Source organism: Canis aureus, chromosome 10 (assembly GCF_053574225.1).
Source record: "Canis aureus isolate CA01 chromosome 10, VMU_Caureus_v.1.0, whole genome shotgun sequence".
In the NCBI taxonomy this organism is placed as follows: domain Eukaryota; kingdom Metazoa; phylum Chordata; class Mammalia; order Carnivora; family Canidae; genus Canis; species Canis aureus.
This window is the reverse complement of record NC_135620.1, coordinates 27971135-27994208: the sequence shown is the minus strand read 5'-3', so window position 1 is coordinate 27994208 and position 23074 is coordinate 27971135. Positions and strand designations below refer to the sequence as shown.

The window sequence follows — 23074 nt, the reverse complement described above, 5'->3', positions numbered from 1 at the left end:
TCATTACAGCCCTGTGGCCAGGCCCTCCATTTTCCCTTCCAGGTTAAGACTTGGCAGGCATCAAAGACTGCCAGGAACACCCCACAGGCCTTCTCCTTTAATGATCTCTCTCCATTCTCGGTCTGCACGGCCTGCCTAGCCCAGCTCTGCTCACCAGAGCCTCTGGTGACTTTTCGCAAGCTTTTCTTCATTCCAACAAACAGAATTCAGTGACTAATTGCTGGTATTTTTTTTTTTTTTTTCCTCAAGACTCTATTTATATAGGCTGTCGTGTTGGGGGTGGGGAGGAGCAGGCTTTAGTCTTGGGAGGACTGCTGTTTCCTGCTACTGCCATCATTAGAGGCCCATGTGGCATTGATGTCCACACTTTGTCTTTATTCTTGTATTTTTTTTTTGTCATTTCGACATTTGGTTCTTTGAACATCTAACATCCCTTTTATGCTTCTCATCTCCCACTGAAGATTGTTGTATTTTGTCCCCCACCGAAGCTGCGTTTTCCTTTTGTCAGATTTCTCACTTTCTTCTTTAATGTATTTTGATCAGTGTGGCCATGTAGGTCTGGGTTTTATTGGGAGCTTTTCATCTTGGCAGTGGCTCTCAGGGGCTTGGGTCTTCTTGCAAAAGCCTGACTCTGCCTCAGGTCCCAGAAGCAGGCCTTTCCTGGCCAAAACTACCAAGAGCCCAGCCTGTCATCTGCCAAGGGATATGCTCTAGCCTAGCAATTCTCAAACTTAAGCATGCAGTGAAAAGCAACAGGATTTAACCAGGATCTGCTAAAATGCAGATTGTCAGGCCTCTCCCCTGAAGCTTCAGTATGTCTGCTGTGGGACCTGAGAATTCCTGGTGCACGACTTCCCAGGTGATGCTGGTACTGACAGTCCAGGGACCACATTTTGAAAAGGACCGTTTTAGTGTAATTGCGCAGGGCCCTCAGGAGGGGAGGATTGCTGGAGACCAGATTCCCTTTCCCCGTACTGGGCCCAGCTCTCCAAAATTAGATGATGACAGCTGTTGGCAGTGGCATCGTGATATTTAAACACTTTTACAGTGATTTCACTTGCCCTAAGTCATTTGATGCAGCAGATCTTTGGTTAAGCAGTATAGCTTCTTCAGTTAAGAAGCTCATTTAAGTTAAGGACTCTTCCTTGGCCTTTCAGCTACTAGTGTGTGGTGTTCCCCCAGTTTAAATCTGCATCTCTTAGCTCGTATTCTTGAGCTTTAGGATCCTGTCACTTAGTAGTAACTCACTATGTGACCTTGGGGAAAAAAATACTTAACCTCTGTGTGACTTAGTTTATTGATTAGTAAAACAGGGGTAAAAATATCTGCCTCATAGAGTTGTCATGACAACTCTGAACATTTTTTTAAGAGAGAAACTGCATGTGGGCGTGCACAAGTTGGGGGAGAGAGGGAGAAGCAGATCCCCACTGAGCGAGGAGCCTGATGTGGGGCTCAGTCCCAGGACCCTGAGATCATGACCTGAGCCGAAGGCAAATGCTTCACCAACCGAGACACCCAGGCGCCCCTTGACTCATATTTGAAAAATACTTGAGAGCTATGAAAGGACGAAGCTCCAAAATTCATTCTCCTCCTGACTGTGAGAGGCTGCCCTTAGTTTTGTGCTTCTGTTATCACAGGAGGCCCAGGAGAACCTACTACCACTCCCCAGACAGTGTCCCTGGCTGTTAGGACAGGGCTCCATCACTTCGGAAGGGCACTTCTCCCTGTGGTCTGCCCTGAGGGAACTGGAATATAGCAAGCTCCTGGGTGGCATTTGCCTCAGGAGTTGAGGATGAGGCTGTAGCTGATGGGCTGGGTCAGTGTGAGAAGTCTAAGATCCAAGGCGAGCCCCTGGCAGCCCACTTCACCTTATGCACTTGGAGAGCTGCTGTAGTACAGGCCCTGCCGTGCTCAGCCCTAGAATGGGCCTTCCGGGCTTAGTTTAGAGGGAGGAGAAACCAAGCTGGTCTTTTTTGGGTTTTCTCTCATTCTACTTCTCCTCCACCTTCTGATTGGGGCATTCTCAGAAGTAGCTGAGGTTTCAATTAGAAGGCTGGCCCTGGTAATGTCATTAATACTGAATCTATTGAACATAACATGTGAGGAACTGCTATATTCTGTATTTCATTTAATCCTTACAACAATCTTAGGAAATAATCTTCATTTTACAGATGAGGAGGCAAAGACAGTTATTTAGGTCTGTCTGGCTCTAGAAGCCATAGTCTTTACCACTGTGATGCTGCCTCCCTGGCCCCTGCCCTGATGTTTCCTTCTATAGTACCACTGTCCCCCTCCCAGGGATGCCTGGCCTTATCCTGTTTCCAGGGTCCTTTGCCCCATAGCTCAGTGTCTCCAGTCCAGGCCTATGCCAGGTCTTTATTTACCTTTGTACCTTCTGTAGAACTTATACAAAGCCTTATACAGAAGGTGACCATATGTCCCATGTATACCTCTTGTCTGAGTGCAGTAATTAATAGTACCTCCTCTCTGTAAAGTGTCCCGATTTGGACAATAAATTATGTGGTCACTCTGCTTACACATGACTGGTTCCCCCAACCCTGGGGCAGTGGCATTCTAACAGAAGACCTTGGAGGACAGAATTATCATTAGGACTCAAAGAAATCACAGATGGTAAAACGTTAAGCACTTTTATAGGCCAGCAGGCAAGAGAATTTAGACAGTCTTTGCTCCACGCCCCACAAACCTACCACAAAGAACTATTTCTACGTCCAAACTTGAGCCCTGTGAAGGTCTCCAGGCTGATCTCAGATTTCGCAGGGCTGGGGTCTTACTGTGACTTCATGGAAGGTCTGACAAGCAAGGCCAGGACATGGGAAGGAGTGCCAGAAGCTTCTGCTTTCCTGCCTCTCTTGGGCAGAAGCCAGCCTTGCCTAGAAGTTGACTGTCCTCACCACCTTGAGCTTCCTGCAGGAAAGAGCCAAATGGGGGCGGTGGGGTGGGGTGGGTTAGTAGGGGTGCGGGGGGTGGGCGGTGGCCCTTCCCACAATGTGGAACTCAAGCCTGGTGGAAGCCCAGGCTCCGGGCCCCAGTGCTGGGTTTCTGTTCAACTCAGGCTCTGCCCCCTACCCTAGATGTGAAAGCACACACACCCTCAGCCTTGGTAGGCATAAGCCCCATTCTAGGCTGTGTCCTTACCCCATCTGTAGGCAGCTGAAAACTGCTGTGCATATGTTGGTTCACACTTGAACTGGTTTAATGTTTTTTCTTTTAAGCTGCAATCTAAAATTCAGCCAGACAGGCTTTAATGAGCACTAAATCGTCAAGCTTTTGTTTCCCTTGCTATTCAAGCCATAGAGATTCTGTATTTGATTCTGCAACAATTGCTGTATCTTAAACAAACCATTTACATTTTGACATTAACTATTTTATGAGTGTAACTTTCTTGTTGGCATTAGAATGGTTCCAGCAGAAGGCCTTTTAACGATTTATTAGAAAATGTTTAAAGGGTCTGTGGAAGGTGATTCTTAACATTGTCTTTGGGGAGAAAAAAAGACTTTCATCTGATTTCATTTGGGTAATACATATGAACTGTTAGCCTTTTCCTCCTATCTTAATGACTTTTGATCATGCTCAGGCCATCCTTCCAGGTGCCCTTCCTGGTCAGGCCCTCCATTTTTCAGGTTACACCTAACATTGGACTCTTGCACAGTGACTTGTCTAGTAATGTGCCTCTCCACATGTCCTTGTTGGCTGTTCATTTTGTCTAATAAGGGCAAGAATAATTTTCATTCTTTGCTTTGGCCCCAGGCTGCTGAGCCAAGTGCTCTGTGCACTCTGGGCCCAATCAGGATTTGTCGACCAACCGTCAGGACAAAGAGCCTTGGTCAGACAAACGGAACCATCCATCATTCTGTCTCCAGAAGCTAAGAGTAACTGGAGCTTGTCTCCAGTTCTTAAAGATCTTCACAGAGTGGGAAGGCCCCACTCCAGTGCCTGGTGACTTGGGCCTCAGGGCCTCAGCTGAGGGCAGGCCTTGTAGGTTCATTCCCATTTTAGGGCAAGTTCTGTGTCCTCCTTGACCTGGAGTCCTCAGCCTGACTGGGGTGTCATCAGTCCCACTCCACCCAGTGTTCTCCTCTGTGACAGCAGTGGCAAGGGGCAGGAAACCCATTCTTACTCAAACCAGGGGATGGATGAACCACACTAGATGGAGCTGGCCAAGAAGGCCTGTTGATCCATCCCCATGGAAAACCAGGAGCCTGGGTGCTGCACTTGCCTCTCAGAACCGTAACTAATCGTTCACAAAGATCTTCCCAAATACCAATGATGCAAAATATTTGAATGGTTTAACATATTGTTCACCATATTTAAACTATCAGAAACCTTAAATATCTGAGCAGAACCTCAGCAAACAAAGGATATTTTGGGGACTTGTTATGTATGTTGTACAGCAGAGAGATTTGTCGTCTATATGACTTCCAAATCCTATAAACAAAGCATTTCAGTGTTGTCATTTTCAGCTATGGACCATCCCACAATTGTTGCTTTTACTTTTGCTGTTAAGAGATGGCTCTGTATGTCAATTATTTTTCAGTAAAACTGGGGGAAAAGGAATGGCTCATTCATAAGCATTTCTGCAGTTTGTTGCAAAAGCCAAACAGGCCCTGCCTGATTCCCTTGGCTCTCATAAAGGAGATGAGGAAGTTGGAGGGGAAGAGTGTATGATTGCCCAGTGCATGCCTCTGAGCCCTTGGGAGCAAGATCTGAGTGAGTAAAGAAGTTCCTTCCTGAGCCACCAAAGGCCTATCTAGAAGGTGTAGGGCCCGCAGTTCAAAACAAAGACTGGCTAGGTGATTTCCCTGCAGCCCCCTTATCCTGTGGATCTGGCCCATGCTGGCCCCCCACCACCCTGGGTGATGGAGATGAGCCACCAGCTGGTGTGGATGACCTCACGTAACCTCCTCTCTGTGTTCTCTAATAAACTGGATAAATTTTACTATGTGAAAAATCTCCCATATGCTTTAGCCTAAATTTTCTTCTGCTTAACCTTGTTACTCCTACCTTGCCTCCCTCAGACTGCCTGAGACAATTACTGGGAGGCATTTGTTGAATAATTATAGGCCACAGATAATTTCTCTTTAGCTCTCAGTCTTGCAGTTACCCACCCTGTGGCCTCCCTTTAGCCAGCTCTAATTAGCTTCTTTGATCCTTCCTCTCAGTCTCTCCCTCTCACTTGTTAATCACCTTTCTCCCCCATGAATTCTTTTTGCCCTGGCTTCGTCCATGCAGCTGGAGGAGTGCATGAGGGCCGCTCAGTGGGAGGTGGTACTTCTCTGTCTGGACCATAGGTAGCCCCTCCTACGTTTGAGAAGCCTGAAAACCCAGGGGCTCCTTAGCAGAAAAGTAAAAATAGTAATTGTCATTAAGTAGTATAATACTTTATGGTAAAGCAGCTATTAATTGAATGCTTGGTATTTGCCAGGAATTGTGTTAATCTCCTAATATATTATCATATTTCATCCCCACAACAATCCCAAGGGATAAATATTACTAACTCCTATTTACAGGTACAGAAACTAAAGTGTAAAGAGGTTTTAAGTAACTTTTCAAATCACACAACTTGAAAACACTGGAAAGGAGGACTTGAACCCATTTCTCTCTGCTGCCAGATCAGCTTTTATTCACTGGTTTGTTCACAGAGTTTGGGCTTCTGCTGAAACACAAGTGTAGATCCTTGGCTTTGGGCCTGCCCAAGAACACACAAACAAAACATGGAATAAGATGTCAAGTATTTATCCTCCATGTAGGAGAGGCCTTCTGAATCGAGATTACAAAACTGGTGCCAAAGCAAGCTGGTGTGGCTCATGTGTCTGAGCAGCTGGAAATCTCCTCCAGTAGAAAACGAAACTGACAAATTCTTAATTTGTTTTAATTCTTAACTTACTCTTCTGACAGTTTGATCTCTCAGATGATTAAGGGAATCATTGGAAGAGGACCTCACTGAAGTTATATTCTGAGCAACAGAGAGGTTATGTTAAGTACAGTGAAAGTGCTGGGGACCTTAGCAGGAAGTGACCAAGTTTGCAGAAGTCAAGAGAAACACAGATTATAGAAGGTCCAGGAACAAGTAGATAGGATGTTGGGGCAAGAGCTTCAAAAGGAAGGATGACTCAGTCTGAGAAATGAAATGTGCTCAATGCAGTCACAGGTGATTACTGCAGGGAACAAGGGAGGAGATGCCTGGAGGCCAACTGGGGGCACAGGGAGCAGTTAGGATTTTTTATGTAAGATGAAAAAGGGTGAACAAACAGAGAAGGGTGTAAGGCTCTGACAACACTGTTGGGAATACCTAAGTAGGGCAGGGGGTGAGACCTGGGATACTAGGAACACAGGGACCTGCCCAGGCAGGTAGTGTTCAGAGTGAGAGTGATAGCTAGGAGGGCAGCAAGCCCCCTGCTTTAGCACATGAGTCAGTGCAGCAGGTGATGTGCATCCCCATCCTCCCTTACAGTATGTGTTTTGCCTCTGACTTCTCTTTTAAGGAGAGTGGTCTTCTTGAGGCACCCGGGTGGCACAGTCAGTTAAGCGTCCTACTCTTGGTTTTAGTTGAGGTTGGATCTCCAGGGTTGTGAGTTTGAGCCACACATTGGGTATAGAGATTACTTGAATATATAAAACTTAAAAAAAAAAAGTAAACACACATATAACTACTACCCAGGTCAAGCAGCGGAACTCTCTCATGCTCCTTCCTAGCTTAAACTTACTTTTCAGAAAGATTTGCCATTTTGTGAGCTTAGACCAGTGTTAAAGACATAGAGGGATTCTACAATTCAGGAAAGCATTTAGCAGAGTCTCATGATAATCTAATAGGTCGGGTAGAGAAATGATAAAGACAGGTGGATTTGTAGCTGCTTGAACAGTCAGATCTAATAGATGTTTGTTTATGAATGGTTCAGTGTCCACAACAGAGCCTTGACTGTGGTGTTGTGCCAGAGATCTCATGTCAGACTCTCCTGACGAACCTGCATTTAGTTCCTTATGTGAGGACCTGGGGGCAAATGACATAGATCAGAAAGGGCTAGCCACCATGTTGGGTACATGACAGAATGAGGATCCCAAAGTATAGTGACGTGCTAGGATGAAGGGCTTGGGTAGCCAAGTGACATTTTAAGTCTTGTTATTGAATTTTTAATTTCATAAAAACCCATATTTGTTGCTTAAAAAAATAAATCCTGCCACCCAAAGACAAGTGTGTGATGTCATACGACCCATACCCCTTGTGCTTAGGTTCAGGGCCATGTTGGAGAACCTTTGGCTCATGTGAACAACTTTCAAAGATTGGATCTAGACAGGCCCAGGGTGAATCAGCTCTGCAGCACTATTGCCAAAAACTTTTCTGTAACCTGAGGCATTGATTGCAGAGTGGTCCTGGGGCAAAGGCAGCTGGGTGCACTGGACTCTGGAGGGGTGGGCCAGGCAGGAGCCCTGCAGATAGGCTGGCCAGATTTTGAAGGGAGCTTTCTCCAGGCATTTGGCTCCTCCTAAGCTTCAGAAGGGGTAACCTGTCAGGACAGAGTCAGCGGACCCTCTCTGCACTAAGAGGACAGACTTGGGACCAGGAGGTATAAGCTTCCTAAAAGCAGAAGAGTTTAAAACTCAAGGTGGTGGAAAGCTGCCTGTTTGAGGGGCCATCCCCTACCGCTCTAGTCTTCAAACATTGGGCAGCCACTTGTCAGAGGTGCTGTACCAGGTCAAAAGATTGGTAATGGGGTCCCGGTATCCCAAATGTGAGTCCTCACATTAGTGCCAGACTTCCCAGTAAGGATCAGGTGGGACATTTATGAAAAATCAGGGTTTTAGCCCTATCTGCTGAGGCTTTGATGCAGTAAGGATAGGATAAGGGTTAGAATCCATTAGAATTTTGAAAAACTGCCCCAGGTGCTTCTTGGTGGAATGACTGATTCTACAGCCTGTACAGCACAAGTACAGCATCTTGTGCAGGAACGTCTTGGGCCAGAAAGTGAGGAAGTGCTGAGAGAAGGATGGAAATAAGTAAAAGAGACACTGAGGGCAGAATGAAAAGGCTTTGGTGGTTAAATCAGAGATGGTTTGAGCATCAAAATAAACAATGATAGAAATAGATTATAACCCATAGATTAATCGAGAAGCCATGAATCCATGCTGATACAAATGAATGAGTGAGAAAGTAGAAGAGCCTCCTTTTGCATGGAGTGCCAGCATGTACAGGGAGGAGTCATCGCTGAACATATAGAACTAGTGGAAGGAAGTTTGATGAGGAGCAGGCCGTCTTCATGTCTCGAGGTGTGTCTCCCCACAGAATATGTATTAGATTCAAAGGGGCAAATGACATCTTTACAATGGAGAAATCTGGCAGACGCCACTGTGACCAGTGATCAAAGTGAGCATAGGCCCCTTGTGGGCCCCTCTGATGAGACGCACTGAGAGAGACTGCTTGTGCGGTTCCTGCCAACACCAACGCGTGGAACCTCAGTCTAACCGTGGGAAGACATCAGACTGAGGAATATTTTACGACTGGCCTGCACTCTTCAAAACTGTCGGTATCGTGAAAGACAAACACAGGCTAACGGGGGAGTGTCGGGTCGAGGGGTCTTGAGGCATGCTGCTGAGGTCATTGTGCCAAGTCCTGGATTGCATCCGAGACCAAAATTGTTCTTAGAAAAAGGATATTTTGGGGAGTGGGTAAAATCCGAATATCTGTAGATCATATATTAATTTCCTCATTTGATAATTATACTCGGTTCTTATGAGGGAGACACACTTGCTATATTCAGGGGTAAAGGGGCAACTTTCAAATGTTTCAGGAGAGAAAATAATATATCTAAATATGTAAAGAAAGAAAATTAAAAAGCAGGTGCAGTAAAATGTTAACAATTGGCGAATCTTAATGGGAGTTCCTTTACTGTTTTGTAACTTTTCTGTAAGTTAGTTTTCTGGGTCATTTTCTGTAATTTTTAAAGTGCCCAATCTGAAATCATTTAAGGGAAAAATAACACAGTGTTCCTGGTGATGGTCATGCAGCATTATATGTGAGAGTGATCAGAGGCCTATTAAGATTCTTTAGGGCTACACCCTGAGGCCGTTTCTCTTTCGGGGTGGGGGGGTGGAGGTTGGATTTGATGTGTGTCTTTGCGCATGCCCTGCATGTGCAATGGAGGCCTCTTACAGCCACTCCTGTGGACACTGTCGTTGAGGTGGCCTGCGTGTGTCCCACGTTTGCTTACATGACTGGCTTCTGGTTGGAGCTGTTTATGCATAGGCCCAGCGATACTCCTACCCCCCAGGTCCAGATGGAATCTCTGGAGTGGCCCGTGTGCTTCCCATCATCCTCGCTGTGGCCTGAGCCTCATGTTACAAGCTGTATGTTCTGGTTCTCCTGGGGGCTGCATGTCCACGTGGAAGAGTTGTATGTGGCATTTATTCTTTCAGTGAACCTATTCTGTGTTTATTCAGGTTGGTAACTGTCCGTCTCTTGACTGACTAGTTGATTGCTTACCCCCATGAATTCCTGGATGGCAAGCCAATATCGACCCCTAACGAACTACCTATTTCAGGGTTGCACATCCTGTAAATCCTTGTGTTCCACAGATGATTAGGACCTTGCACTGGGGTACAACAAGTGAGGCCAGCAGAGAAGGCATCGTTCTCTCTGGGCAGAAAGGGGAGCGGGTACCAACCACTTCCTTGGACGGGATTGCAGACGATCAACCTGACCATGTCCTGCCCTGAGATAGGCCCCCTCTCCACACACACCACATGGAATCTTCCCCGGAAGTATTTCACAACAATGGCACTTTTATCCCTTTGTTGTTAAGACAATAACAAAAAAATCATCATGTTACTTAGAAATGTTGTGAGGACTCATGAGAGCACATGCCCTGACGTGTGGACAAGCATAGAGTCTGGGTTCCGACCAGGACCCGATGACATGGACTCTGTTTGGGGATTTCATCTTGGTATTTACTCAGCCCCACGTGATAAGTCAACCTAATAAGCCTTATTTTCCAGAACTCTGCCCTTTTCCAGTTTTTATCCTTTTCCAGTCATTCAAACTCCATCTTCAGTCCTCATTGTCCAGTTCCCCCCAGACAGGATCTCTGTGTACTATTACCGAGCGTGCAGCCCAGACACCAGCCCCATCTGCTATGTGGCTGTGCGACTGTACAGTTGCACGGGACCCACCCTCAACCCGACCCGGGCTTGGTTTCAGGCTCTGTCCTCGCCATCTTGAAGTTTCTAAGAGTTTTCTCACGTGACCCCCACATCTCCATTTTTCCCCCCATGTCTCCATTTTGCACTGGCCCTAAAAACTATGTAGCCAGTCCTGAGTGCCAGAGAGGGAGAGGCCACTCAGGAACCTTCATTGGGCAGCACTCTCCCGGGGTCCCTGAACAGGCGTGGCCGTGTGCCCTGGGATCGGCTCTCCCACCTTCCCCCGGGCTGCCCCCCAGATATTCAGTTAGCTAACATGATCTCTGACCCTCGGCAGATTGCCTCCATCGGCTACCCTGACCCCACCATGATTACGTGGTTTCTGCACATGTAATCATTTCTGTTTCTGTAATCTGTCCCCCTAGCCCCACCCAAGATTTACAGAGTCGAAGCTGTTGCTTTCCCTCTGCACAGAGGCAGCTGACTCACCTGCTGATTGTGAGCATCCCAGGAACCCAAGTGCTAATGGTGTTTATTCAGCCCAGCCGGCTTAGCCTGGAATGAGGTTTGGTCTCATTTATCTCATCAGAGACGAGCTAGTCCTTAATATCCTTCTGTTGACTCTGAGCACAGCAGCGCCACGATGTCGCTGAGAGGCATGCCAGGCCCCTGCCCCCCTGATGCGCTCAACTCCCCAACTGTCAGGCCACCCACCTTCCCTCGACAAGAACCGCCTTTCCACCCCACCCCTGCACGGGCCACAGCTCCGTCCTGAGCCTGCAGATGGGGTTTGAGGCTGGCACCCATGTGCCCAGGCATCTGTGTTCCAAAGGGTATGGTCCGGGTGCCTTGTAGCAAACTCCATGTGATCATAATGTCTCCATCACATTACACTGGTGGCATTTTGGTTCGTTAGCTGTCGTATCTTCAATGCCAAGTAGCCGAAGCTCTGCCTTCCAGGAGAGGAAACAGAAATGGAGGGATGTGTCCCAGGTCATCAGCTCACGTACACAGCATTCCCACCCAGCATTCCCCAGGCCCTGGCCCTTGCAGGTCCCCTAACCTCACTCTGTTGCTTGGAGCATTTCATCTCCCAGAGGACACAGTGATGAACATGCAGAGCCCCTACGGCTGAGCTTCCAGGGGAGGGGGAGGTTCTGGGAGCACATTGGTATCTGTCCCTTGCAGCGGGCTGCTCAGACTCCCTGCCCTGCCTGGTGGCCTGAGTGTCATTGGGAGACACACGCTCCTTCCCCAGCCTCCCTCTGTTGTGTTCCTCAGCCTTTCGGCTGGACAGAATTAAAAGACTGTTTTCGGAGGGAATTATATGGAACCCCTAAGGTGTATGTGGCACCACTGAAGCCTGGGGAGGCCCACCGTCACTTGGGCACCTGACCATTTAAATTGGTCAGGAGAAAAGGCCCCGGGCTGGAGGCTGCACCTGGCCACAGACCCATGGCCTGCCAGACTTGCTCTACTCACCTGGGTTCTTGGGGCCTCTGTTCTGGGCGAGGAAGTAGAGTTATTGCCCTACAAAAGTGATCTTAGTAAGGAACAAAGTACCAGGCTTTCACTTTCCACTCTCACACCTTTCTCTCAGAGTTCTGCTGTGTCCTGCCTTGATTAGCTGCTCTCCTAGGGGAGGCAGTGGGACACAGCCATTTTCATCGTGACTGTGGGTGCTCCTGGCTGATAGCAGCCTGTCTTCTAGAGACGAGGACTACTTTCTGTCCTGACTCCATTGTCGACTCAGGACTTGGGTTGCTCAGGCCTGGGCGGCCCATAGAGGCCATGGTAGTGGTGAACTAAGATGGACCCATGCTCCATCCACAAGCCCTTCCTTGTGGCCAAGGGGGTTGGGACCCACCCCATGAGGACCATAAGCCTTAGAAGAAGCAGCAGTGTCTCAAGGGAAAGGAGGCAAGGGTGTCATACTGGGAGGGGGATGGAGGGAGGGTGGGCAGACAAACCTGACCTGACCTAAGCGTGCTGGGTCATGCCTCGCTCACCGTGTCCCCCTGTCTCCTCTCCTATCCCTAGGGCCCCTGTCCTGAGGCAGACTCTGCTCCTAGGCCCTCTCTGGTGTCTGTGTGCCTTGAAGGGACTTGTTACCAACTCTTTGATTTTACTTTGGGTTTGATGTGTGCTGAAGGAGGAGGAGCAGGGTGGGATCTGCTTGCTGGGCTAGCCTGGGCCTGCATCACCCTTCCTGGGCCCCGGCCAGCAGCCCTCCTTGGTGCTGCCAGCAGCATGGCCACCTGACCTGCATTGGTGCCCCTCATCAGCTGCACCTTTTGGCTCCCTTCACTGTTGCTTTCCAGGGCAGCTGTCTATTGAACGGTCTCACCTCTGCACCCACTCAGGCACCTGTCCTTCCTCCTGTCCACGAGCTGTCTTCCTCAGCATCTCTCCTCCAGGCCAGCCTTCCTGGCTTTTCCAGCCCAGACCTTCCTGTTGTCTCTCAGAACCACCACAGGCCTTAGGTTCAGAGCCTCCTGGTCTGGCCTAATGTTACATATCATTCATTCATTCTGTAACTTCTAAGTAAAGTCTGACGGTGGGGTCTCCTCCCCTGTGAGCCTGGCTTGTTCTGTGGCTGAGAGCTGGCTGAGCTTCCTCGAAGACCTGTCCTGCCTGTGGGGCTCCTCCAAGCCGTGGCTCACCCGGACATCTTTCCTGGGACGGACTGCTATCTGGCCCTCCGTGACTCACACTGGGGCTTCTGTGGACAAGGAGAGCGAGGGGCCTCTGTCTCTTACAGGCTTTGGCATCTTGTCTTTCCTCCCCATCAGTTTATTCTCTGTTGGGAGGATCCCAGGGGTTTGCCTTCAGGGTCTATGCCATCCCCTTTAGGCCCAGGTACTTTGTTTCTTGTCAGTGCTGTGGTTCCTTTAGGGATTTGAGCCTTCTGCCTCTTCCTAACAAGTGCGACATGGGTGAGCCCGGGTCCCCTCTTTCCCAGCACTGCCTCATGTTCACGACAGGGCTGCTGCTCTGGGTGATGCCGGTTGGGCCCCCCTACCCAGCATGCCTAAGTGGGTCTCTTAGGACACCCCTTGTCTTCTGAGGTTAGCTCTAGGTCTTGTTCTCAGCAGATCTGTGGACAAGCACAAAGCGTCAGGTGCTTCTCTGGGGCTCCTTGTCCCCACCACTCAGGGCCCATGAGGGATGGTGCTCCCTGTGAGGCTGCTGTGAGGTTGGGTCTCCACAGCCTCCCTTCCTTGGGGGCAGCTTTTGATGTGTGTGTGAATTTGTCAGCATGGTCGTCTTTTCCTAGAAGAGACCCTGCCTGTCGCGGGTGAGTGTTCCTCAGGCACGTGGCGGTACACACAGTCCTAATTAGCTCGCGCTTTGATGGAGCAGCTGCCTTTCTCAGGCAGGGGAAGCAGGGGCAGGGGTGGGCTGTAGCTCCCGGGCCCTGCACTGGCACCCACCTGCCTGTCTGGAGGGGAGCTGTCAGCCGTCCTTCCCCAGAGACCCAGCTCGTCTCCAGGCTACTCCTCAGACACACCAAGGGAGCTGCAGTGGGACGGGTTGGCACCCACCCTGCGCATACTTTATGGCCAGAAGGACACAGACAGACTCAGGCGCCTCCCACATGAAGCAGGACAGCTGCCTCAGCGTGCTAAGTTGTGTTTGGAACTTGAAGCTGGGGGCTGCTAGGGTCAGGCTCCATCACGAGGCCACTGGGCCAGCTTTAACGGAGCACCTGCTATGTTGCAGGCCGTCTGCTGCAGGCAGCATTGTGAACTCTCTCGTTATGTGCCTCCCATTTCCTTTGGGTCTCAGACCCTGCCTCCCTGTGCAGGGTGCCTGCCGTGAGGGACCCTTGCCACAGGTGGGGGTTAGGAGGAAAGGTGCTTTTTCGGACTCTGGGGAGCTGATGGCCTTGCTGAGGTGAAGCAGCCAGAGCCAAGAGGAGATTCAGTGCCTTTTGTGTTTTTTGTCTTTTGTGGGTTTTTTTTTTTTTTTAAGATTTTATTTATTTATGAGAGACACAGAGAGAGAAAGGCAGAGACACAGGCAGAGGGAGAAGCAGGCTCCATGCAGGGAGCCCAATGTGGGACTCGATTCCGGGTCTCCACGATCATGCCCTGGGCCAAAGGCAGGCGCTGAACCGCTGAGCCACCCAGGGATCCCCGATTCAGTGCCTTTTGTGGGCCATCTGGGTGAGTGTGAGAGCTACTTGGTGACCCCTGGTCTGGCCCCTCCCCTTCCTTTTGGCCTCAGGCTTTTTAGGAGCCTGCCACCTTCTTCTCTGAGGCCTCCTAAGTATCTAGGGAGGGAGCCTTCGCCTCTCTCCTTCCTCGAGGGCCTAACCACACAGGTCCCTGTGCTTGGCACTTGCTCCCTAGTTGATCACTAATGTGATCTTGGAAAGCAAGAGGTTCCTATACATATCCCTTGCCTGGTACCCCGCCCCATGCAGGTCTCACCAGCCAGGTCCCTGTCGTTTCATCCAGGAGAGTCTTGCCTGAATGTTTGGACCTTCTCACTCTCTCCAGACAACAATGGGGAAAGGAGTTCCAGAGGCAGCTCCAGGTTTTGAGTGTCACAGGTTGCTGCGTGTTGGCTGGTGCGGCCCTGGTTGCACAGGTGTTGATTCATTCTTGCCCTCTTTTCCTGGGCCCCATGACGTGAACTGTGTGCTGAATGCTAGGGGAGCTACTGTCACAGTGGGGAAGCATCTAGGCTGGTCCTGTTCTAGGATCTGCTCACCTTAAGAGGTTCTCTGGATCTCGCTTGTTCCTCCTGTCCTTTTCCCACACCATTGACTGCATGTTGTCTGTGCGCCCCACCCAGGAGAGGAAAGGGTACTGGGTCCCAGCCTGTGGCCTAGAGGAGCTCCACTCAGAGAACAGACCTTTTAGTAATTGCCCCCTCAGGGTATGACTGCCTGGGGTCATGGAAGGAAGAGGACGCAGTGGAGGCCGGGGGTGAGTGGGGGAAAGCTTTCCACCACCGGGACACTGAGTAGCACCTTTAGCATCAGGAGGTTTTTAAATGATAGAGGTAGTTTCCCTTCCGGGATCACTCCCCCTTTGGCTGCCAGGTGATAGGACAGTGTAGGGGGAGCCTTTGGCCCTATCATTTGGGCCACAGGCCTTTGTACCCAAGTGGACGTATAGCCCTTTGTCTGTTTACCCAGCTGTGTTCTAGCTTGTCCCAAGTAGGAGCCTCCCTTGGGCACCTTAGTTTTCCCCAGGGGGTGACTGGTGTGTTATCATCTCCCTACCCACCCATATCGAGGGGCTGAGTGTTGCAGCATGCCCCCAGCTATTTGGGAAGGTCAGTGTCATGCTGTCCTGTGCTCTCTCCCTAGCAACCCAAAGGTCCAAGTAGAGGCCATTGAGGGAGGAGCCCTGCAGAAACTGCTGGTCATCCTGGCTACAGAGCAGCCTCTCACTGCGAAGAAGAAGGTATGTTTGTGCCTCTTACTCCTGCCCAGCCCCTAGCATAGCTGTGGAAGCTGGAAGGCCAGGTTCACCCCTTTTACCCTTGGGGATCCGAGTGGTCGTGTATCCACTGGGTGGGTGGCATGAGGGGGGAGGTCCCACTCAACTCAGGCAGTGTGGCAGCTTCCAGGCAGGGCATCTGGAGGTCTCAGTTCAGCTACCATGGTAGTCTCGGGTACCGCTGAGACTGGCATCCTGTCTGGGCCATCACTGGTCTGATGGTGAAGGTCTGGCTATCACAGACCTGTGATCTAGGGTGTAGCTGTACTTGAGGGTGGCCAGTGAGGCCGAGAAGAGTGGAGCTGGGCTGTAGGAGTTGGGCCTCTGTTGGACCCTGGGCAGGGCCAGCTCCACATGTCTCCTCACTCTCTGCAGGTCCTGTTTGCACTGTGCTCCCTGCTGCGCCACTTCCCCTACGCCCAACAACAGTTCCTGAAACTGGGGGGGCTGCAGGTACTCAGGAGCCTGGTACAGGCCAAGGGCACAGAGGTGCTGGCCGTGCGTGTGGTCACTCTGCTTTATGACCTGGTCACTGAAAAGGTGAGTGCTTGGACCTTCCATGCCTCTGTGTCACCTCGCTTTATTTTGCTTCTGGCCATTTGACCCCAGCCCCTCCCGCATCTCGTCTTCCCTCCTGCCATCCTCCTAATGGTGCTCCTGGAAAGGAGAATGTGTCAGCCTGTGCTGGGCAGACAGGGCTGCTGTGGGGCCTGAACCTAGAATCTCTGAGACTTCAGGGAAGATTCACAGGAGCTTTCCCATGGAGTGTCTTAGGGAAGATGACTGCTAAACTAAAAACTGGTGGCTGGTTAGGATGGGGAGGATGGAGGTGCTGACGGGCCAGGACAGGGTGTACAGACAGAGGAGGCCACGGGATGGAAGACCAGAAACGGCCAGGAGCTGCCCTTCCTGGAGTGGCAGGTCATTTGGTTAAAGCCTTGGGTGGGGCGACGGAGAGCAGGTGGGGTGATGGTGGGGCTATGGGGACCCTATGAAGTGACTGGGAGCAGGTGGGGTGACAGGGAGCCTGTGGAGTGGAGTGGCTGTGCCTGGGGGCCTGTGAAGCAGCCAGAGCACCACTCAGCCAGAGGCTGCAATGATGCTGAATCTCAAGATTCTAGAAACCTGGACCTGCCTCCTCTGGGAGCTTTGGCTCTGGGCAAGGGCTCAGAATGTGTGCCCTCGGGGGCCTGGGACCAGGTTGTTGTTGCCTGGGACAACCTGTTGTTGCCACCCGGGAGGAGACTTGCCTACCAAAGTAGGCCCAACCCACTTCGGTCTTTGTGAGCCTAAAAAATGTCCTGATTCTGGGGAGTGTAGACCCAGTCGGGTCCAGGTCCTGACTCCGTGGCTCCAGAGAGCAGCAGCAGGGCTTTCTCACTGGCTCTCTCTGGCCACACTCTCCCTGGAACAGTGACTGCGGGTTTGTGGTGCAAGGCTGGGCAGCCGCGGGCACCACTGCTGAGTGTGGGGGGCTGGGGCCCAGGCTGCCCTGCCCCTGCTCTGGACTGGGGATCAGAGCTGTGCGGTGCTGCCTCCATGCCCACTCACTGCTGTGCACATGCCCCCCTCTCTCTGGGCTGACCTCACCTTGCATTCTTTTGGCTTGTATCTCTCCCCCTCCCTCTTTCCCTCTTTCCCTCCTTTTTCCTCTCTTTCTCTCTCTCCAAGCTGCAGAAACCCGAAACAGCAGGCAGCCGTGTGCTGCTCACATCCAGTTAATTGGGCCTGGGCCCAGTCAACTTCCTGGCAACGGGCTAGCAGGCCTGGAGAGGGACGTGCGTGTCAGCTTGGCCTCTACCAGGAGAGACTGACCTCTTCCTGGTGCACGAGGTGTCTCTTTGCTGTCCCAGCCCTGGAGTGGCAGGTGTACTGACACTGGCGTGTCCCCTGTCCCCTCACAGCTACCCCTCACAGCTACCCCAGTGTGCTGTGTGTGCTCGCTGCCCCGGTGTGTGCTCCTGGGGGTCCTGAGGCAGCCATATCATCTCCACAAAAGAGATGATGCAGTGCCTGCCCAAGGCCATTTGGCCATCAGTGGTGGAGCAGGAATTTGAACCCAGACTGCTTGCCTCCACAGTACACTGCTGAACTAAATGTATCCTGCTGTTCAGGAATCATTCAGTTAATTTTCATTCTGCTAGACCTTGAGCTCCTTGAGGGCAAGGATCATGGCTCCGCCTGGGTTTCTCAGCACATTTTGGTTTCTGTGGCATATTGCACAGTTGTTCCTGATAAATGGATGGACAGACCTATGGGTGGGTGAACACATGTGAAGCCATGAATCTAGCTAGTCTTCTCCATGCTGGGCCTTTGCACCCCGAAAGTATGGAGGAAGACAGGGCAGGCGGCTGGTGAGCCCCATGCCCTGCTGTGTGAGTGGCAGCGCTGACTGCTCTCTGTGTTCTCTCCCCCAACCCCCATCCCTGGTGCCCGCACGTACGGATGGCAGATGTTTGCCGAGGAGGAGGCTGAACTGACCCAAGAGTCGTCCCCAGAGAAGCTGCAGCAGTATCGCCAGGTGCACCTGCTACCCGGCCTGCGGGAGCAAGGCTGGTGTGAGATCACCGCCCACCTCCTGGCACTCCCTGAGCACGACGCCCGAGAAAAGGTGCTACAGACGCTGGGCGCCCTCCTGGCCACCTGCCGGGACCGCTACCACCAGGACCCCCAACTCAGCAGGATGCTGGTCAGCCTGCAGGCTGAGTACCAGGCTCTGGCCGCCCTGGAGCTCCGAGATGGCGAGGATGAGGGATACTTCCGGGAGCTGCTGGGCTCTATCAACAGCTTACTGAAGGAGCTGAGATGAGGCTGCTCCCTAATGCAGGGACCAGACTGGGACATCAGTGAGGCTGGCGGGCACCAGTTGGGGTGGGCTTCTCGGGGTACACTGGCCAGGAGGGAGGACTTCCCTACTGGGGTTGCCCACCATCCGGGCCGTGCTGGCTTGGCCATTAAATGGAGGTATGAGGGCCACTGTGTGTCGTGTGTCTCTGCAGACTGGACACAGCCCTGTGGTTGGGGGACTGCCTAGGACATCTCTAGGGTAGTTGGGCTGGTGCTCAGGTAGATGGGCACTGATGGTGGGTGGTCAGGCCTGGGCACCCTGTGGTAGGCTTCCTGGAAGAGGTCTGGGCTCTGGAGTTGGAAAACCACCCAGGGCTTCCCAGGGCTCTTTACCACCCAGGGGTGTATGACCCTGGGAAGTCATGTGTTCTCAGGTATCATGGGGGTGGGGGTGCCTTGACATGAGAGAAAGCATGCCTGGCACCCGTGATTGTCCCCCTCCCCCTGGCTCCTGGGGAAGGTCGGGGAATCGTCCCATGGCTCCCTGTACACTGTGCCCTGGAAATGGCTTGGAGGCCACTGGCAGTGGTGGCAACCCAGGTGCCGTGTCTGCGGCCATCAGTGCTGGGACTCATGGGGAGGACTGGGGGCTGGCAGTGCCCCAGGGGCCCTGGCATAGGCTGCACCCCTGGAGAGCCGTGGTCTCCCTAAGGCTGAAGCAGGAGCCCAGACCCACACAACCCATCTGACAGGAGGCCCCTCGCTGTGCCCCCCGCCCCCCAGTGTCACCACAGTGCTCTGTGGAGGAGGCCACCTCAGAGGTGGGGCAGCAGAGCCTGGCAAGTCCTGGCCCTCACCCCGCAGGGCTGAGCCAGGCTAGGCACCTGCTGCACGTTGCCATGGCAACCCCGGCCCTGGGCTTTCCTGATTTGGATTCTGGTACGTTTGTTTTCCAGCCTTTCCCAGTGCCTCACGGGCTCACGCCTGCCTCCCCATCCAGGCGTGGCATGTAGAAATCTCAAGGTTATTAAGCTGAGGGGAAACTGAGGCCCAGACAAGCAGGGTAGTGGCTGGCTTCCTTCCCTGCGGTCCCTTAGCTCGGCCTCACACCCTCTCCCGCCCACCTCACGCCACAGCACACAGGAAGCTCGGGAGAGAGCTGTTGCCTGCACACGTGCCTCCTGGGGGGCAGGAGGGACACAGCCTGTTGTGCCAGGGTAGGAGCCTCGAGGCTCAGGCCCCACGGGGACCAGACGCAGAGGCTGCTACATGTTAGGTACTATCTGCCTCACTGCCTTTAAAACCTTTAAATTGCCTTTTGAGTGTATCTTACGAGGAAATCATGGATCTGAGAGACTAAGTGTTCTGCCTGAGGTCACATGGCTTTTGGGTGGCAGAGCCAGGACTTGGGTCTCGCGTGCTGTGGAAGACTGGATGTCTCGGAAAGTGATGATGTGACTCTGACAGGCAGGGTAGGGGTCTGAAATGGAGGGTGGAACAGGGCAGGGAGAGAGGAGGTGCTGGGCCCTGGCTCAGGCCAGGGTCAAGACAGTGTCAGCAGACTCTGGGGGTGAATTTGAGGGGGGATGTGGCTGTGAGCCCCTCTGGGAGCAAAGAACGAGGAGGGCTTGGGCTTGGGGACAGTTGTGGTGTGAGCCTCATCCTGGCTGAGGCTGGTGCGGAGGGGGGTGGGCTGTTTGAAGGACCCACAGGTTCAAGAGCTGAAGGAAGGGACAAGGGTGAGGGGCCAAGGGGGCTCACATGGAGCAACAGGGTCAGGGGGAGCACTTGGTCCAGCATCTCGTCAGCCTTGTGCCCTCACCCATTGGAGGGTGGAGTGAGGGCTGAGTTGTGGGTGTCCTCCCGGCTGCGGCCTTCGTGTGACTGCCCACAGCTCCCCAGCCCTGCTCTGGGGCAGGAGGATGTCACATGACAGTGGGAGGGGGGTGGTGCAGAGCGTTCACTCCAGCAGGGGACGCTAAGGGCGATGGGGGGTGGGGCTGCCCACCTGGACCCTGAGGAAGACTGCTCTGAGGAGCTTCTCGGCAGACAAGGAAGCAAATCCATGAACCTGGGAGGGTGCAGGGCTCGGAGCAGAGAGTGAGCAGGGCTGGAGGGGCCGGGCGTCGGTGGAGGAGCGGGTATGAGGGCACATCCTGCCAGCCATGTGGGACTGGAGGGCTCCTGCAGCGGTGGCACTGGGCAGCTGGGGCTGGGACACAGCTCGCCAGATAGACACTCGGGTGGCACGGTGAGAGCGGACGGCACAGGCAGGGCTCGCTGGGGTCCAGGTGAGGCCTCACACCAGGGCCTGCACGGGCCGGGTGTGTACGGCAGGGCCACGCCTGGACCTCGCGGCGGACGAGGCTGTGGTGGCGCCCATGCCAAGCAGCCAGCTGGACATTCACGCCAGGGACGCTGCCTCGGCAGCAGCAGCCAGCGCGCGGCTGAGGGCAGGGTGTACACGAGGACAGGCGCACGCAGCGGCGCCGTGGCATCCGAGCAGCTGTGAGCTGCTGTGAGCTGCTCGTGCGACACAGCACTGTCAAGATTCCAGTTATATAAACTTAAAATTAAATGACATATTAAAAAAAGCGAAGGTAATTTTTAAAAGCCAGCAAAAAAGGAGCACCAAATAGAGCTGCTTGTGAACCTAAAGGAAACAGAAGCAAAGGAAATATTAAAGATAGGGGCAGAAACTAACAAGATTGAAGGCAGAAAAGCCAGAGGAAATCAAGGGAATGAAAGGTGGTTCTTTGAAAAAAGAAGACCCATGTTACCCAGCTCAGGAATTCAGAGGACCGCATCGCTGCAGACCCTGCAAGTATCAGGACAGTGAGTGAGCAGGACCAGCAACTCCAGGTCCGTAATTTGACAACTTAGAAGAAACAACGGACCAGTTCCTTGAAAATACGGTCCTTCACTGCATCAGTTTGCTGCTGCTGCTCTAACATGACCATGAACTTCTTACCTTAAAGCAACTCACATCTGCTCTACCACAGTTTGTACGGCAGAAGTTGGACGCTGTTCTCAGGGCTGCGCTCCCTCCCATAGGTGCTGCGGAGGATCCGCCTCCTTGCCTTTTCCAGCTCCTGAGGCTGCCTGCAGTCCTCGTTTTGTCAGCTTCCCATGGACACCACTCTCACCTTCTCTCCAGCCCTCCTCTTCCACGCTAAGGCCTCTGTGACTATATTTGGCCCACCTGGATTATGCTGGTTCCTTTATTTTAAAATCAGCCAATGAGCAACCTCAATTCCCCTTTGCCATGAAATATATTCATAGGTTCCAGGAAGCTGGATGGGGAAATTACTCTGCCTCCCACAAATACATGTTACTAAAGTTCCCCAAGATAAAAAAGATTTAGTCTTGTATCTGTTAAATTGAATTCATGATTTAAAACTTTGCCACATGGGGCTCCTGGGTGGATCAGTCGATTGAGCATCTGCCTCTGGCTCAGGTCATGGTCCCAGGACAAGCCCCAGGTCAGGCTCTTTGTTCAGTGGAGAGCCTGTTTTTCTCACTCCCTCTGCCTGCTGCTCACTCTGCTTGCGTGCTCACCCTCCCTCCCTCTCTCTCTCTTAAATAAATAAATTCTTTAAAAAAAAAAAAAAAAAAACTTCCCATAAAGAAATCTTTTTTTTTTTTTTTTTTAAGATTTTTATTTATTCATGAGAGACACAGAGAGAGAGGCAGAGACACAGGCAGAGGGAGAAGTAGGTCCCTGCGGGCAGCCTGATGCAGGACTCGATCCCAGGACCCCAGGATCACGACCTGAGCAGAAGGCAGACGCTCAACCACTGAGACACCCAGGTGTCCCCCACAAAGAAATCTTTAGACTGGGATAGTTTCCCTGGCAAATTATAACAAGTAATACCAAGTCTATGGTCTGTTCCTGAAAGTAGAAAAATCCACTCCCAAACTCATTCATTCCATGAGGTCAACATCACTGATTCCAATTCTGGGCAAGGATAAGAAAAGAAAAATCTCAGTAGATCAATATTCTTTGTGCATGATGAGGTCAGGGGTCACTGGGGAGGGGAGATCTTGCAGGCGTGGTTAAGGACTATAGATTTTCCTACCAAAATCCTCAGTGTGGAATTTGTCTACAGTATATTTTAGCAAATTGAATGTAGCAGGGGTTTATCCTGGGAATGCAAGGCTAGCTCAACACATTACCCCATAGTAACACACTAAAGAAGAAAAAGCTACATGTTCACCTCAATAGATTCAGAAAAAAACACGGGACAAAATATCCAGTCATAGTAAAAAGTCTTAGCAAATTAGGGAAACGATGGGAACTTTGCTAACCTGATGAAGGAAAACCACATAAAAACCTACAACAGGGCTCCCTGGGTGGCTCAGCGGTTTGGTGCCTGCCTTTGGCCCAGGGCATGATCCTGGAGTCCTGGGATCGAGTCCCATATCGGGCTCCCTGCATGGAGCCTGCGTCTCCCTCTGCCTATGCTCCCTCTGCTTATGTTTCTGCCCCCGCCCCTTCTCTGTGTCTCTCATGAATAAATAAAATCTTAAAAAAAAAAAAAAAAACCTACAACAAACATCAAAACTTCATGGTCAAGACTGATTTGTTTTTCCCCAAAGTTACAAAGAAGGCAAAAATGCCAGTGCCCTCTGTTCTCTTTTACTCTCCTTTCCTTTTTTTTTTAAAATTAATTTATTTA

The 23074-nt window shown here is 51.7% G+C and overlaps 1 protein-coding gene across 2 annotated transcripts in view; it reads left to right on the top strand.

Annotated features, from left to right (window-relative positions):
* Positions 1 to 18584, top strand: part of SIL1 (SIL1 nucleotide exchange factor) — a 219094-nt gene extending 200510 nt beyond the window's left edge. For both annotated transcript variants that reach the window (XM_077911887.1, XM_077911886.1), the window contains exons 8-10: positions 15476 to 15572; positions 15984 to 16148; positions 18061 to 18584. In XM_077911887.1, the coding sequence (XP_077768013.1) occupies positions 15476 to 15572; positions 15984 to 16148; positions 18061 to 18417 (619 nt within the window). In that variant the 3' untranslated portion in view covers positions 18418 to 18584. The remainder of the gene's footprint in view (positions 1 to 15475; positions 15573 to 15983; positions 16149 to 18060) is intronic.
* Positions 18585 to 23074: the final 4490 nt, after the last annotated feature.